Source organism: Sinohyriopsis cumingii, chromosome 4 (genome assembly GCF_028554795.1).
Source record: "Sinohyriopsis cumingii isolate HCF-2022 chromosome 4, ASM2855479v2, whole genome shotgun sequence".
Lineage (NCBI taxonomy): Eukaryota > Metazoa > Mollusca > Bivalvia > Unionida > Unionidae > Sinohyriopsis > Sinohyriopsis cumingii.
Genome location: NC_142964.1, coordinates 123,712,706 through 123,730,019, shown reverse-complemented (window position 1 = coordinate 123,730,019; position 17,314 = coordinate 123,712,706). Strand labels below are relative to the sequence as shown.

At 37.3% G+C, this 17,314-nt stretch overlaps 1 protein-coding gene across 4 annotated transcripts in view; it reads left to right on the top strand.

Annotated features, from left to right (window-relative positions):
- The window catches only part of LOC149802036 (serine/threonine-protein kinase atr-like), a 305,327-nt gene that overhangs the window by 279,925 nt on the left and 8,088 nt on the right, over positions 1-17,314 (top strand). For all 4 annotated transcript variants that reach the window (XM_089956441.1, XM_089956438.1, XM_089956439.1 and 1 more), the window contains 4 exons: positions 98-163; positions 8,393-8,478; positions 10,675-10,777; positions 15,633-15,740. In XM_089956441.1, coding sequence (XP_089812567.1) covers positions 98-163; positions 8,393-8,478; positions 10,675-10,777; positions 15,633-15,740 — 363 coding nt within the window. The remainder of the gene's footprint in view (positions 1-97; positions 164-8,392; positions 8,479-10,674; positions 10,778-15,632; positions 15,741-17,314) is intronic.

Genomic DNA, 17,314 nt, shown 5'->3' with positions numbered 1-17,314 from the left:
AAATAGGCATAATCCTGATGAACTAAGGAAGATATTTTAGCAAGAAAATCTTTTAGCTCCACAGTCGTTGGTCTACAGGAAATTATTTTGATTTCAGGGAGACACTTTTGAATGGCCAGAGAAAGTTCCATTCAGGCTGACGCATAACATGGTAGATGCCATGGTATGTATATGCATTTTTTTCTAACCAGAAAATTTTACAGGAGACATAGGTATGACTTTTGTGAAACCATCATAGTTGTTGTTGGCTGTGACCTCAGGATTAAGTTTTCTGCATTAACTTCATTTCTTGGATACTGTTACATGTATAGTCTTGTACCTTTTCTGCATTAACTTCATTTCTTGGATACTGTTACATGTATAGTCTTGTAAGTTTTCTGCATTAACTTCATTTCTTGGATACTGTTACATGTATAGTCTTGTACCTTTTCTGCATTAACTTCATTTCTTGGATACTGTTACATGTATAGTCTTGTAAGTTTTCTGCATTAACTTCATTTCTTGGATACTGTTACATGTATAGTCTTGTACCTTTTCTGCATTAACTTCATTTCTTGGATACTGTTACATGTATAGTCTTGTAAGTTTTCTGCATTAACTTCATTTCTTGGATACTGTTACATGTATAGTCTTGTAAGTTTTCTGCATTAACTTCATTTCTTGGATACTGTTACATGTATAGTCTTGTACCTTTTCTGCATTAACTTCATTTCTTGGATACTGTTACATGTATAGTCTTGTACCTTTTCTGCATTAACTTCATTTCTTGGATACTGTTACATGTATAGTCTTGTACCTTTTCTGCATTAACTTCATTTCTTGGATACTGTTACATGTATAGTCTTGTAAGTTTTCTGCATTAACTCCATTTCTTGGATACTGTTCCATGTATAGTCTTGTATGTTTTCTGCATTAACTTCATTTCTTGGATACTGTTACATGTATAGTCTTGTACCTTTTCTGCATTAACTTCATTTCTTGGATACTGTTACATGTATAGTCTTGTACGTTTTCTGCATTAACTCCATTTCTTGGATACTGTTCCATGTATAGTCTTGTACGTTTTCTGCATTAACTTCATTTCTTGGATACTGTTACATGTATGTCTTGTAAGTTTTCTGCATTAACTCCATTTCTTGGATACTGTTCCATGTCTTGTAAGTTTTCTGCATTAACTTCATTTCTTGGATACTGTTACATGTATAGTCTTGTACCTTTTCTGCATTAACTTCATTTCTTGGATACTGTTACATGTATACCGTATTTTCCTGCATATATCCCGCAGACGCAGATAATCCGCACCCTCATATAGCCCGCAGGTTTTGTGTAAAAAATCGTTGGCATAACCCGCACCTTTGTATAACCCGCAACCATAGATTGATGAACTTTTTTGTGTATGTTCACATTGTCTACCATTACTGTTTTTAGAAGGACCGAATTTGTCAATGCTCACACGTGGATGACGAACGATACTACAACTACTACATTTTCACTCACCCGCCCAACATGCAAATTTGTATTTACGCTATCAAGTCAGTCGGCCCCGGTCCATATTCATCCCTCTGCATCAGTTCAAGTTAGTCACCCTGCCTCCACTATATTCCGGCTGGCAGTCGGCAGATTTGAATTTTGAAGCCAGGTACTTGTGAGCCGGATATGCATTGGTGTGAGGTCCTGAGGCTGAATGCCACAATTGTCAATTTCAAATGTAGCTCGCATGACGTCAATTAACTACTGGTATTCAGGCTCGGTACACAGTGCTTGTGCACGTAGGCTGTGCCTCAACTACAGGCTACATAAACGCGGACATTTCTAAATAATCTTGTATTCTTTTTAATTGTAGATTCGAGTTTAAATAATTTCTTTCTGTTTAATTTAAAAAATGCCAAAACGAAAGTCTTACACAGCCGACTTCAAGCTAACTGCCATTGCATATGCTGAAGGGCATGGCAATAGAGCCACAGGCAGAAAATTTGATATTGATGAGAGTGTAATCCGAGGTTGGAGAAAAGAAAAAGGAATGTTGGAGAAGATGAATCCATGAAAACTTGCTCGTCGCGGACCTAAAGCAAAATGGCCTCACCTTGAAGCTGACCTGAAGCAGTGGATCGTGGCCCAGCGGGAAAACAACCGACCAGTCTCGACAGTTGCCATCAAACTGAAGGCCAAACTCATGGCGGCAGAGAAGCACATTGATGATTTTAAAGGAGGAGTGCATTGGGTGTATAAATTTATGAAGAGGAACCAATTGTCAGTCAGAACACGAACAACCGTCGGCCAACGTCTACCCGAGAATTGGGAGAAGAAGATGGATGATTTTCGTGAATTCGTCGCCAGGGAAATATATTGAAATATTATTACGTGTAAAAAATTTGTGATATAGCCCACACCCTTATATAACCCGCACCACCACCACCACCCCACCCCACCCCCGCGGGGTTTGTAAAATCTGGTATAACCCGCGGGATATATGCGGGAAAATACGGTAGTCTTGTACGTTTTCTGCATTAACTTCATTTCTTGGATACTGTTACATGTATAGTCTTGTACCTTTTCTGCATTAACTTCATTTCTTGGATACTGTTACATGTATAGTCTTGTAAGTTTTCTGCATTAACTCTATTTCTTGGATACTGTTCCATGTCTTGTAAGTTTTCTGCATTAACTTCATTTCTTGGATACTGTTCCATGTATAGTCTTGTAAGTTTTCTGCATTAACTCCATTTCTTGGATAATGTTCCATGTCCTGTAAGTTTTCTGCATTAACTTCATTTCTTGGATACTGTTACATGTATAGTCTTGTAATTTAATTCATTCTGGACAATGTTGTTCATCACAGGAGGTCACAGTAATGTGTCACGTTTCTTTTCCCAGTGAATATTTTGCTTGGTATTTGGAACAGTGTTCCAGCTTGAAAGAAATAGAGGCATGCTGCTTGACCTTCTTTCCTCATTGTGCACCCTTCTGCCCCCATTCATACATAATAATAAAACAGAATGCACCCACAAACCAGATAATTTCACAATGGCTGTAATAGAACCCTATGCACATACAAACCATACCATTTCACAATGGTTGTAATAATATACAATGCACCTACAAACTGTACCATTTCACAGTGGTTGTAATAATATACAATGCACCTACAAACTGTACCATTTCACAATGGTTGTAATAATATACAATGCACCTACAAACTGTACCATTTCACAATGGTTGTAATAATATACAATGCACCTACAAACCGTACCATTTCACAATGGTTGTAATAATATACAATGCACCTACAAACTGTACCATTTCACAATGGTTGTAATAATATACAATGCACCTACAAACTGTACCATTTCACAATGGTTGTAATAATATACAATGCACCTACAAACTGTACCATTTCACAATGGTTGTAATAATATACAATGCACCTACAAACTGTACCATTTCACAATGGTTGTAATAATATACAATGCACCTACAAACTGTACCATTTCACAATGGTTGTAATAATATACAATGCACCTACAAACCGTACCATTTCACAATGGTTGTAATAATATACAATGCACCTACAAACCGTACCATTTCACAATGGTTGTAATAATATACAATGCACCTACAAACCGTACCATTTCACAATGGTTGTAATAATATACAATGCACATACAAACCATACCATTTCACAATGGTTGTAATAATATACAATGCACCTACAAACTGTACCATTTCACAATGGTTGTAATAATATACAATGCACCTACAAACTGTACCATTTCACAATGGTTGTAATAATATACAATGCACCTACAAACCGTACCATTTCACAATGGTTGTAATAATATACAATGCACCTACAAACTGTACCATTTCACAATGGTTGTAATAATATACAATGCACATACAAACCATACCATTTCACAATGGTTGTAATAATATACAATGCACCTACAAACTGTACCATTTCACAATGGTTGTAATAATATACAATGCACCTACAAACTGTACCATTTCTCAGTAGTGTAATAAAACACAATTCATTTACAAACCGTAACATTTCAGTGGTGTAATAAAACTCAATTCATTTTCAAACCATACCACTTCACAATGGTTGTAATAAAGGACAGTGCACTCACAAACTGTACAGTTTTATAATGGTTTTAATAAAACACAATGCACCCACAAACTTTACCATTTCTCACATGGTTGTAATAAAACACAATGCACCTAAAAACCATACCATTTCTCAGTGATTGTAATAAAATACAATTCAGTGTACCTGCAAACCATACCATTTCACAATGGTTTTAAAAGAATGTGATGTACCTACAAACTTTACCTACATACTGTATTATTTCACAATGATTGTAATAAAACCCAATGTACCTACAAACTGTACCATTTCACAATGGTCATAAAACCCAATGTACCTACAAACTGTACCATTTCATAGTGGTTATAAAACCCAATGTATCTACAAACTGTACCATTTCATAGTGGTTATAAAACCCAATGTACCTACAAACTGTTCCATTTCACAATGGTTATAAAACCCAATGTACCTACAGACTGTACCATTTCTGTGTTTATAAAACCCAATGTACCTACAAACTGTACCATTTCACAATGTTTCTAAAACTCAATGTACCTACAAGCTGTACCATTTCACAATGGTTATAAAACCCAATGTACCTAGAAACTGTACCATTGCACAATAGTTGTAATAAAACCCAATGTACCTACAAACTGTACCATTTCACAATGGTTATAAAACCCATTGTACCTACAAACTGTACCATTTCACAGTGGTTATAAAACACAATGTATCTACAAACTGTACCATTTCACAATGGTTATAAAACCCAATTTACCTACAAACAGTACCATTTCACAATAGTTGTAATAAAACCCAATGTACCTACAAACTGTACCATTTCACAGTTGTTATAAAACCTAATGTACCTACAAACTACCATTTCACAGTGGTTATAAAACCCAATGTACCTACAAACTGTACCATTTCACAATGGTTATGAAATCTAATGTACCTACAAACTGTACCATTTCACATAGTTGTAATAAAACCCAGTGTACCTACAAACTGCACCATTTCACAATAGTTGTAATAAAACCCAATGTACCTACAAACTGTACCATTTCACAATGGTTATGAAACCCAGTGTACCTAGAAACTGTACCATTTCACAATATTTGTAATAAAACCCAATGCACCTTCAAACTGTACCATTTCACAGTGGTTGTTATAAAACCCAAAGCACCTACAAACTGTAATATATCATAATGTGTGTAATAAATTCCAATGCACCCACAAACCATACCATTTCACGATGATTGTAATAAAACCCAATGGTTGTTTGAGGGTTTTATTTTACACTTATGGTACAACAATGCTGAGTGAAAACAGATTTCCCAGCTTGAAAATCAGAAAAGTTACAAAGCAGATCCATTCGCTATCCTGCTCTTTGGTTATCAGTAGTTTTTATTGGAGTGCAATTTTATATTTATTTTTTCTGTTTAATTTCTTTACAAAGTACATATTGTCAGTTTTTATTAGTACTGGCCATATTACTTGATGCCCAGCTCTGTGATCAGCCTCAATTTTACATGGAATGAATAATTCACAAGAGGCCGTGTATGTAATTGGTGAATACAATATAAAATATTGTATCAATAAATGTATTGAAAAGAAGGAACCCTGGCCAGTGATATTACATCATTTGCTGTGAAACTGGAGATTGTTTTTGCCTTCCTTCAGGTTTAGTTTTACAGGTCTTGTAGGTCTGATTCATTTTTGGAGTAAGTACTTGTCATTTTTGAAAGCCCACACCTCTTTCACATGGATGGCATGGAGATGACACTTTTTATTTTTATCCTAAGTTTGTCAAATCATAAAATGCCACTGCAGCTGTGATATACAAGCAGTATTAGAGCTAAGTTGCTTTACATGACAGATAAAAGAACATGATTACTTCATAAAATGTTTACAAATCACAAAAATTTGAAAACATCTACTGATAAAATGAATATTTCACAATAATATTTTAATGGTAAATAAACCCTTTAGAGAGGAAAATAAGTGAATTACTTCAAAATTATGCCTCCCATGAGGCACTTATAAAGGTGATTGTGTTTATTGGTGATGTCTTGAGTTTCACAAAAAAGTGCCTGGTAAGAAATGCCTTTACCATTGTCCACTCATTAAGAAGTGCCTTTACCTATGTCCACTCATTAAGAAGTGCCTTTACCTATGTCCACTCATTAAGAAGTGCCTTTACCTATGTCCACTCATTAAGAAGTGCATTTACCTTTGTTCAATCATTAAGAAGTTCCTTTACCTTTGTCCACTCATTAGGAAGTGCCTTTACCTTTGTCCACTCATTAAGAAGTACATTTACCTTTGTCCCCTCATTAAGAAGTGCCATTACCTTTGTCTACTCTTTAAGAAGTGCCTTTACCTTTGTCCACTCATTAAGAAGTGCCTTTACTATTGTCCACTCTTTAAGAAGTGCCTTCACCATTGTCCGCTCTGTGAGAAGTGCCTTTACCTTTGCTCACTTGGCAAGAAGTACCTTTACCTTTGTCCACTCATTAAGAATTGCCTGTACCTTTGCTCACTCTGCAAGAAATGCCTTTTCCTTTATCCACTCATTAAGAAGTGCCTTTTCGTTTGTCTACTCTGCAAGAAGTGCCTTTACCATTGGTCACTAATTAAGAAGCGTCTTTACCTTTGCTCACTGTGCAAGAAGTGCCTTTATGTTTGTCTGCTGATTAAGTGCCTTTACCTTTGTCCATTCTGTAAGAGGTGCCTTTACCTTTGTCCACTCTGCAAGAAATGCCTTTGATCACTCTGTAAGTGCCTTAGTCTTTGTCCACTCATTAAGAAGTGCCTTTACCATTGCCCACTCAGTAAGAAGTGCATTTACCTTTGCCCACTCATTAAGAAGTGCCTTTACCTATGTCCACTCATTAAGTGCATTTACCTTTGTCCACTCATTAAGAAGTGCCTTTACCTTTGTCTACACTTTAAGAAGTGCCTTTACCCCTTTACCTTTGTCCACTCATTATGTGCCTTTACTTTTATCCACTCTTTAAGAAGTGCCTTTACCTTTGTCAACTCTGTGAGAAGTGCCTTTACCTTTGCTCACTTGGCATGTAGTGCATTTACCTTGTCCACTCATTCAGAATTGCCTTTACCTTTATCCATTCTGAGAAGTGCCTTTACCTTTGTTCACTTGGCAAGAAGTACCTTTACCTTTGTCCACTCATTAAGAAGTGCCTGTACCTTTGCTCACTCTGCAAAAAGTACCTTTTCCTTTGTCCACTCATTAAGAAGTACCTTTTTCTTTGTCTACTCTGTAAGAAGTACCTTTACCTTTGGTCACTAATTAAGAAGTGTCTTTACCTTTGTTCACTGTGCAAGAAGTACCTTTATGTTTGTCTACTGATTAAGTGTCTTTACCTTGTCCATTCTGTAAGAGGTACCTTTACCTTTGTCCACTTTGAAATAAATGCATTTGATCACTCTGTAAGTGCCTTAGTCTTTGTCCACTCTTTAAGAAGTGTCTTTACCTTTGTCTACTCTGTAAGAAGTGCCTTTACCTTTGTCCACTTTGCAATAAATGCCTTTGATCACTCTGTAAGTGCCTTAGTCTTTGTCCACTCTTTAAGAAGTGACTTTACCTTTGCCCACTCAGTAAGAAGTGCCTTTACCTTTGGCCACCCTGTTAAGAAATTTCTGGCTGGAACACTGTGTTGTATGCTGTGGCAGGGCAGGCATGACATTCTGCAGGATTCCTTTTTAATCTTTGAGTTTTCTTTACATTATTGGAGGGCAGAGCACTGTGCATCAGGGAAAAGAATTAGTACAACATTTTTTCATTGGAAAATGACAGAAGAAAGCATTTTTATGTGCTTTGTTTTTGTTTCAAGAAGTTTATTTAATTAATCTTCTGTTCGGACTTGGTCAGGTTAGAAATTATTAAGCAGTTCATTTAAAAATATAGATTTTTATTCTTGTTGTATAATGAAGGATTTATTTAACTTTGATTAAGATATATTTTCAGACTGTTTATGTTTCATAAGGATTTTAAGAATGAAATTGCTACCTTAGCCTGGTTGACATGGATAGCTTACTATCTGATAATTGTAACTTGATGACCACATATATCTGTCTAGTAGTCATGCATGGTGTCTTCATCTCCCACTGGCTTTACTACAAAAATATATATGTATTTCACCCAAGTATATTTTGTGAAGAAAAAGTTTCATTTTTTTCTGGTTTTATTATTATTAACGGATTTAATTCGCCATGATATTTTCTAATGATTTTTTTTTTACAATACATTTCAAGAATATATTCTGCCATGAATGTTTACAGGGTCCTATGGGTTTTGAAGGAATTTTCAGGCTGGCATGTGAGGTGACTCTTAGGGTAATGAGAGACCAGATGGACCCACTTATGAGGTTTGTGCTAAATAAGCAACCATTTCACATCATCATTTATGATCAGTCATATCTTTCCTTCATTCCATCCATTCATCCACCCATCCAAACATATGTTTACATTTTTAGGTTAGTTAAGTTTTCACATAACCTGAACTCCATCCAGACTGATTGAGAGAGTGATCATATTTAATGTGATAAAGATGTGTGAGTGTTTTGGATTTTTAACATTAACAATTTTAGTTATATCACTACAATGTCTGCTGTATGGCAATTTAAAGTGATGTCTAGCACTGGGGCATCATGCTGCAGACATGTAGCATGATGTCCCACCTGTCTCATTATTCTGACACCAGACTGACGAGTCCCAACACTAACCTCTTAATGCTGAGCGCCAAGCAAGGCAACTTTTTTTTATAAGTCTTTGGTATGACTCGGCCAGACATTTGAGGTGGATGCTCTAGCCACTTAGACCACTGGAGTGGTCCAATATGATAAAGATTTCAGGTACAGAATATTTTTGTCTTCCATATTTAACTTTGTCATGTTGCTTGAGAGGTATATGTACAAGTGTTATTCTATATATAGATTTTCTGGAAAAACTCGCACACTTGCTACAGCCCTTTATTAATCACCGTGTCCATCTGTCTGTCTTCAAATTAGTTTCTGCAAGATAACTTTGCAAGGAATTATTGGACTGTAATAAGATTTGGTATTAAGCTTTATGACAATAAGACCTCAAAATTATTTGATTTCTAGCATACTGTTTCATCATCTACAGAAGTTTGGACTCTGTCTCTCATCTTAACTTTCACTTCTGCAGCTTAACATTACTATTGATTGCTGGATTTGAATGGAGTTCTATACTGATGAGACTATCAGTGGGTTTGATCTTCAGTTGTTCACAGCAGCATTTATATGAGTTATGCTTCCTGATTGCCAGAAAACCTGACTTTGGTTTCCACAACAAAAATGTCCTTTATCACAACAAGAGACCGCTCTGCCTCAGATGCGGAAGGTCTTGGGTTTGAACCACGGCCGAGTCATTCCAAAGACTTACAAAAATGGTACAAACAGCTTGCCCTAGTGCTAGACGTCACTATAAACTGCCACACTACAGACATCGTAGCAATATGACTGAAAAATTGTTAAAGCTACGTTAAAAATCCTAATCACACACACACACAAAACTTTACTGATGTTTGATATCTATCAGATTTGGCATGCAATCTTATAGTGATAAGACCTTGAAAGAATTTGACTGTTAACATTCCATGACATGCACAAGAATTAGGCATATCTTCCTCAAAGTTTCTTGGATTTCGACTAAGTTTGGCATGTAGTTTTATGTTGATGGGAATTTTAAGTAGGGCCTGTTATAGCAGATCATGCTACAGCAGGGTATGTTATAGCAAGGCTTCTTCATTTTAGTTTTGCTTATCATATTATTGCAATTGACCTGGTAATTATTTGAATTATAAACGTACTTCACAATCCTTATGTCTTTTGTTGGAATTGTGCAGGCCTCAGTCTTCATGGAGGAAATCATTAATAATCTAAATGTTTTTTTGTATCATTTTGTACTATATACACTTTCTAATAAGTTGAGTTGAACTGCAAACTGCACAGCCTCGGGTCTCCCATTGATTTAAAACATAGACTCTGATCTGTTAGCACATTATGCAACATTAGATCAGGGTCTGTGCTGTTTGCAGTTAGACTTATAAGCAGGTATATATTGTAAATATATTCTCATGGAAATTTCTATAATTCAAAGAAAATATAATTGTTCAGTTGAGTATTATGCTGTAATTGACAATGCCCTCATACATTTTGGAAAATGTTATTTTTCAATTGTACACATTGATATTATTCTCTTTCTCCTTTGAAGATTTTATTTTTATTACAAAATGTTAACCAAATTTAAAAGGGTCTTCTCAGGGTCTCATCTGCAGTATGACCTAAAGACATTAATGGCATTTGTTTCTTGCAAAACACTTTCTGCAAAATCAGTAATAAATGCATATATTGTCTGCATTTGGATAGATAATCTATCAGTCTGAAAGTTTGTTAAATCAAAGTTTCAGTGAAACAGGGTTTCATTTAATATTTAGATCATGCACAGAACTGGATATTGTGGACAAGCAAGCAAAAATTTCTTAGTTAAATGGACTTTATGTACATTTGGTGAAACAATATTTCTTAATCCATTTCTAGTGTGCTGAGGCCCTTTATATATGACCCCCTTGTTGAATGGAGCAAGCCAGCCAAAGGGCAAAGGTCAAACCCTACTGACTCTGGGGAGATTTCCAATGAACAGGTAAGGAATTGTTGAACGCATATGGATATGTGAATAAGGCTATCACAAAATAGTAGCTTTATGGCAGCCAGTTGGAAAGCAACCTTTTTCAACTTGTTTTTCAGAATCTCTGACAATATTATATGCAACAACCTTGCAATGTCACATTATGTAACAAATACAACATGATTTTAATAGCAGTAATACATTGCCAGCTACTACTATTGCATTGCTTTCAGTCCAAGCTAAATTATTCCCTCCGCCAGTAAGTATTGGAAGGTCAGAATTGAAACAAACATGTTCACAATCTAACTCTTCAGTCACGGCCAACATATGGAATGCGATCTTTTTTTTATCTTTGGGTGATGTACAAGTTATCAAGGTGCTATATCAGTAATCAAAATTTGCATTCATTTTCAACTTTAAATACCTTTTCAGAATTTCACCTACCCTTTTGTATTGATTGAGTGTTTGTCTCCACAGTCCTGCCTTTATTTGACTGTTATCTGTGTTATATTTGCAAATTTTAGATGCTTTGTTGTACCATGCTTAGTAGGCCATACTCATTAAATTGTATCCCCCTTCCATGTTCTAGTGCATGACTAATTTTTATCTGCCCATTTTGGTTCTAGATTTTTTTTTTGGTTTTGCAAATTTTTTTATCTTTCAGCATTGATAATGTAGCAAGGTTTGGGCACAGAAAAGCCCAGTGGGACACTCTCCCACTCTCCCCACCTTGCTAAACATGCACAGGGTATGCATACATGGTCTGCTGTCCAAATTGTTCCCCGTGGTCTGACCAGGTGTGGGACTTTGCTGAAAGCCACCCCATATACAAGGGAAGGAATAAAGGCCTTGTTTCTTTCGGTGGAAGACCCATCCATTCTCAGAAGGGGTCTGGATCTCTTCCCATTTTCGGGAAGACTACTGCCCATGTGGGGCAAGAATGTTCTGCATCATCTATGATTTGGAGATTATCAAAAGATCAAGAATCCCTGATGCACGTTTCAACCATGTTAGTGCCAATGAGAGATCAATCCTTGGCCCGTCCCAAGATATGAAAAACACCTGAGAATTAGTCACTCATCCTGCTTTAGAACAAGCAGTGTCAAGATCAGTGTTGCTGTTACTGAGATAGATCATGCCTTCCTGAGAGGGACCTAATTCTAATAGGTCTTATGTGGTCTTTTACTAGTGACTGGGTACCAGTCACCAGGCATTGGTTGTCCACTGGTTGCCAAGATTGAATACCGGTCACCTGGGTTTAATTATTGGTTTGGGTAGAAGAATCAAAACTATACCAACAACAACAACAACGACCAATTCCTCTTTCCTGTTGAATCCCAGTGGGGATAGGCAGTCAGGTTGTACACACCTGACTATGGAGGTACATCAAATCAGCATTCCCCTTCCCAGTATTCCTTTTTCATAAAGGATATGGTGACCACCTTTTCCAAGAGTGAGTCTTTCTTCCCATCATGGCACCATGACTGTACTTAACTAGGTTTCAGGCCTAGGGCAGACATTACATGCCATGGACCTGTTCCATCCCCTCCAGCCTTGGCCAACAAAAGAGGATGGGGCTTCCACTAACCTCCTAGATGACCTAGAAGGATTAGTAATCCCATTTGCCTAGTAGATCTGCTAGACCTATCACCTCCTATGAGTGATTTTGGGGTGAAATAAACCCCATCTTGACATACCCCATCTCGACATCTCCCTCTTCAGAGACATACTGGGAGGGACTGCCCTGTCTTGCTCAGGAGCCCACTCAGGATGAAGATGTAATTTCATAGTAGACTCAGGTGAGTTTTCAGAGCAATGATCCCTTCCCCTCCATTGCAGTCCCCAGCTCTTTCCCACCTGTTTGGCCTTGTGTGGGGGAGGAGGAAGTTTGTTTATTTAATACGGCAGTGAATGAAGTTTACTGCCTTCTTCCTCCGGACTTGTCAGAAATGATCTGGTACTGAGGACAAAATGATTCTCTCCAGTCTGGATAGTCTGTCTTGGACACCATCTCAGCCAGATCTTCTTTTGCTCCCCACTCTGTGATGGTCCAGAAACTTACACAGAAGTTTTCCCAGGAACAAGAGTTAGGCAAGCATCAGAAGCAGAGGTCTGTCCCCTCCTCTATGCTGCAGCTACTGGTTTCTGTCTCCAGATATTAACTCCATTCGCCAGATTGGTCCTTTTAAGTCTGCTCCACTCCTTTGCACTCATGGGTGTCACAAGTTCAAACTGGAGCCTGTTAAAACATTGTGGAGGCTTAGTGGTTTCAGGCCAGTACTCTCATGATGATCTCTTGAGCAGCTTACTTCAGTCTCCTGAAAGAGGAATCATTGTCAGAGCAAGAACCCTTTAAGGTCTGCGCCTTTTGAGGTGGAGATGCTCTTCGGAGACATCATTCCCTCCATGGCATCACAGGATTTGAGAAACCAACAACACAAGCCCCTGGCGGCAACTCTGGGCCCTTCCAATGGGCAAAAAGCACACCAACCCTTGCCACCCTATTGAAACAGCCTGACCAGACATTTTTGATCCAGTTGTTACCACCACCTACTTTGGTTGCTATATCAGGACTGTCTTCTCACTGAAGTCCCAAATCAGATTGCTGCTCAGAGTTTTTGATCCCAGGAAGAAGTGACCCTTCATATATAAGTCTTAAAATTGCTTACAGGGGTGTGTCTGCCTCATAAGGCATCATTTCATTATGGTTGCCTTAGACAACACTGTAGCAGAAGCATACCTCTGGCATCAGGGAGGTACAAATGCTCCTTCTCTTTGCATGGAAGTCTGGAACCTGATTAGCAGTCTTATTAGAGTTCATCCTCTAAGCCCACCATATTCGGAGCAGGAGAAATGTCCTGGTGGTGTCCAGACAGGGTTTATTATCTCTAGAAGAATGTTCCCTTTATATCATCAACCTAGGATGTGGGCTGTTTTCCAAGCACTATGGAATGTGTCTACCTCAATGGACTCTCAGCAATGTCATAGTTGTCGTGGACAACACATGGCTTTTGGCATACCTCTGACATCAAGAAAGCTCTCATGCTCATTCTCTTTGCTTGGAAGTCTGTAACCTCCTATAGTCGTGGTTCAGCTTGGACTAATTGATAGATGCCCCCAGGGAGAGTTACTACTCTGGAGGGTTCTGATGTCACTATACAGAGGGTCTCCCTCCTGCATGACAATTTATAGATACTCACCTTCATGTCTTCATGCCAGGTTCATATCAAATGATCTATCTGCCAAGATTAGTTATCAAACAGACTGCATCCCTTATGCAGTTAACGTCCAAAGTTTATGTCACCGTGTAATTGGAGTTGTAGATAACTGACTAATCTGATCTGCCCTTAGGTATGGATTTATTTTTACAATATTAGTGGCTGTATCTTTGGTTTACAACATCAAGTAGATGGCAATATCTAATTGGTACAGTAGGAAACGGGTTAATCCAATCTGCCCACCTTTGATTGCAGTTGTGGATTTTCTTCACTTTCTTTTAAAATCATATTACATTGGGAAAAGTTGCAGTTTGCTAAGTATTATACAAGAAAATGGCATAACTAAACTTATATAATTGTGCACTGACATGCTCTTTGTCAGAAAAGTTGGTAAAGAATAAGTCTTCATGCAGCTGGTAAGTACCATGGCTTTGTCACTGTAGGTACCATATATACTTGCTTATAAATCAACATTTTTTTTACTGAATTTTATTCATGCAGAGTATGGGTCATGTTAAAAGTGTGGCATGGGGAAAAAAGTTGATAAATCTGGGGGTAGTGTTGGAAACTAAGTGTTTGCAGTACATAAAAATACTAGCAATTTCAGATATTTTACATTTTCATGCCACTATTCCCATTCAAAAATGAATATATGGTGTGCACTGTGTTTATCCACTTCATGATGGTATGTATTGATTACACAATACTTGTGTCTACAGTTCTTTGGATTTTAATAATTTGAAAATATTACTGGTAAATTAAATACTTCTCACCACAAAGTAAAGTGTATGTCAGTGTTGTTTACTGTGATTGTTTACTAACAAGTATATTGCTTCCAAGTCAAAACAACCTGTATTTGTATTAATATTTGTGTATTGCTATGTATACTTTGCATTTGATGCAATAATTTTTTTAATTTAAATTGTATTTTCCTTTTCCATAAGTTACATTTAATTTCCAAGTGCTATTTCCCAAGTTTTATGCCATATCGTGCTGCTTGATAAGTCCTTTTCTTGTAAAGGCACCACTCACTTTGTTGTCAATTTAGCAAATTCTTTTGATTGAGGTGTGAATTAAATACTTGTTCAAGTAGAGTACTACAACTGCCTGCGCACGTTTGACCTTAATCCCTTAGCTTGTAAATTAAACACCCTCTTTGTTTTCCCACCTGACAGCCCTTTGATAGAGCCACAAATTTGATACTTGTGTTGAGTTGCATCCTTTAATAGATTTGACGGACTGTATGAACAGATTTTTACTTAGAAAGCCCAAGCTCAGTCTCGACATAAGCTCATGTGACAGTGAAGTTTGGCTTGTTTATGTTTCAAAGTGCAATTCCAACGCACAAGTGACCCCTTCAAACAGATCTGAGCTGCAAAATACACCCCAACTTATTGAAGCATCAAACAGAAGTTAGCTTCTTGTAGCCCCAAAAAGGGGAGGTAGAATTACAGTCGAGTTGACTTGTAATTCAGTAGGTACAGTAGTAAATATATTATGATTTTAGCATAGTAGTGGTTGTAGTTGTAGTAGAGATAGTGACAATGATGATGATGATATTGACTCAGAAAATAATAATTTTACTGATAATAAGAATAATGATGATGACAGGATGACTTTTTTAAAATACTGTTAGATATGCCATTTTTCAGGCAATGACCCATGTACAGAACATTGAGCTCAGACTGAAGGGCATCATGAAGAACAAGTCACGAGGACTGGCACTGTCAGTAGAGGGACATGTCAAGTACCTCATTCAGGTCAGTGATATATTCTATATTATGCAACAACCTATATTTTCTCATGTTATACAGTTTGTCCATGTGAGGAAGCCATGTGGAACACTTATCTCACATGAATTATATTCAGTGGTTTTGGATGAGGTTATAATGTTTTTAACATCGTGAACATTTATAATCTTTTTTGCATCTTCAGTTATGGACAGACTTGTTTACAATAAATTTTGTGTGGTAAACTTAACTTTTTATGGTCTTTTGAATGAAATAAAACTTTCAGAAAATGTTCTGTACTTTCACAGTTATATCCACACCTTTTCATTCGTGCTCTGTTTGCTGGTATTGTGCCAGTAACATAAAGGACACGCATATCTGACTTAAGTGTACCTCATGAATGGTGAACCTTGGCCAGAGTGCATACTTTGCCAGTGTCTATTTGACAGTAGAACACATTCTTGTCAAGTATAGACAGTATTTTTTTTATGTGAACTCCATTAAAGAACTTTTCAGCCAAGAATGGTCTCCTTTTAGAGGAATTGCTTCCAAATCACATCACACATCAGTTATTACTTCCACATGTGTGCACCTGTCATACCCAATACCTGTCGTACCATATACCTGTCATACCCCAATACCTGTCATACCCAATGTTTTAAGTAATAATAGTGATAGGTGACATAAACTGTCATGGTTACATGTATATTATCATATAAATGTTTACAAAGCCAATTTTCTGTTTAAATGAAAAAGAATGATATGCATCAAAACAATTTAAAGTTTGGAAATATTCTGGCTGTCTTGAAAATTCGTTGTCCTGCCCACAATTCTGATTCTGATGGTGAAATTTCCCTCCAAAGCCCCTGATGGATTCTGTAGGATACATAATAGCAGTTGTAGTCAGATACGGATGGACATACACAATTCCTTGGAAGTCAGATACAGAGGGTGATACATAATTGCATGGAAGTCAGATACAGAGGGTGAAACATAATTGCATGGAAATCAGATGCAGAGGGTGAAACATAATTGCATAGAAGTCAGATACTGAGGGTGAAACATAATTGCATAGCAGTCAGATACTGAGGGTGAAACATAATTGCATGGAAGTCAGACACAGAGGGACATACATGATTCCATGGAAGTCAGATACAGAGGGTGATACATAATTGCATGGAAGTCAGATACAGAGGGTGATACATAATTGCATGGAAGTCAGATAGAGCGGGTGATACATAATTGCATGGAAGTCAGATACAGAGGGTGATACATAATTGCATGGAAGTCAGATACTGAGGGTGATACGTAATTGCATAGATGTCAGACACAGAGGGACATACATGATTCCATGGAAGTCAGATACAGAGGGTGATACATAATTGCATGGAAGTCAGATACAGAGGGTGATACATAATTGCATGGAAGTCAGATAGAGCGGGTGATACATAATTGCATGGAAGTCAGATACAGAGGGTGATACATAATTGCATGGAAGTCAGATACTGAGGGTGATACGTAATTGCATAGATGTCAGACACAGAGGGACATACATGATTCCATGGAAGTCAGATACAGAGGGTGAAACATAATTGCATGGAAGT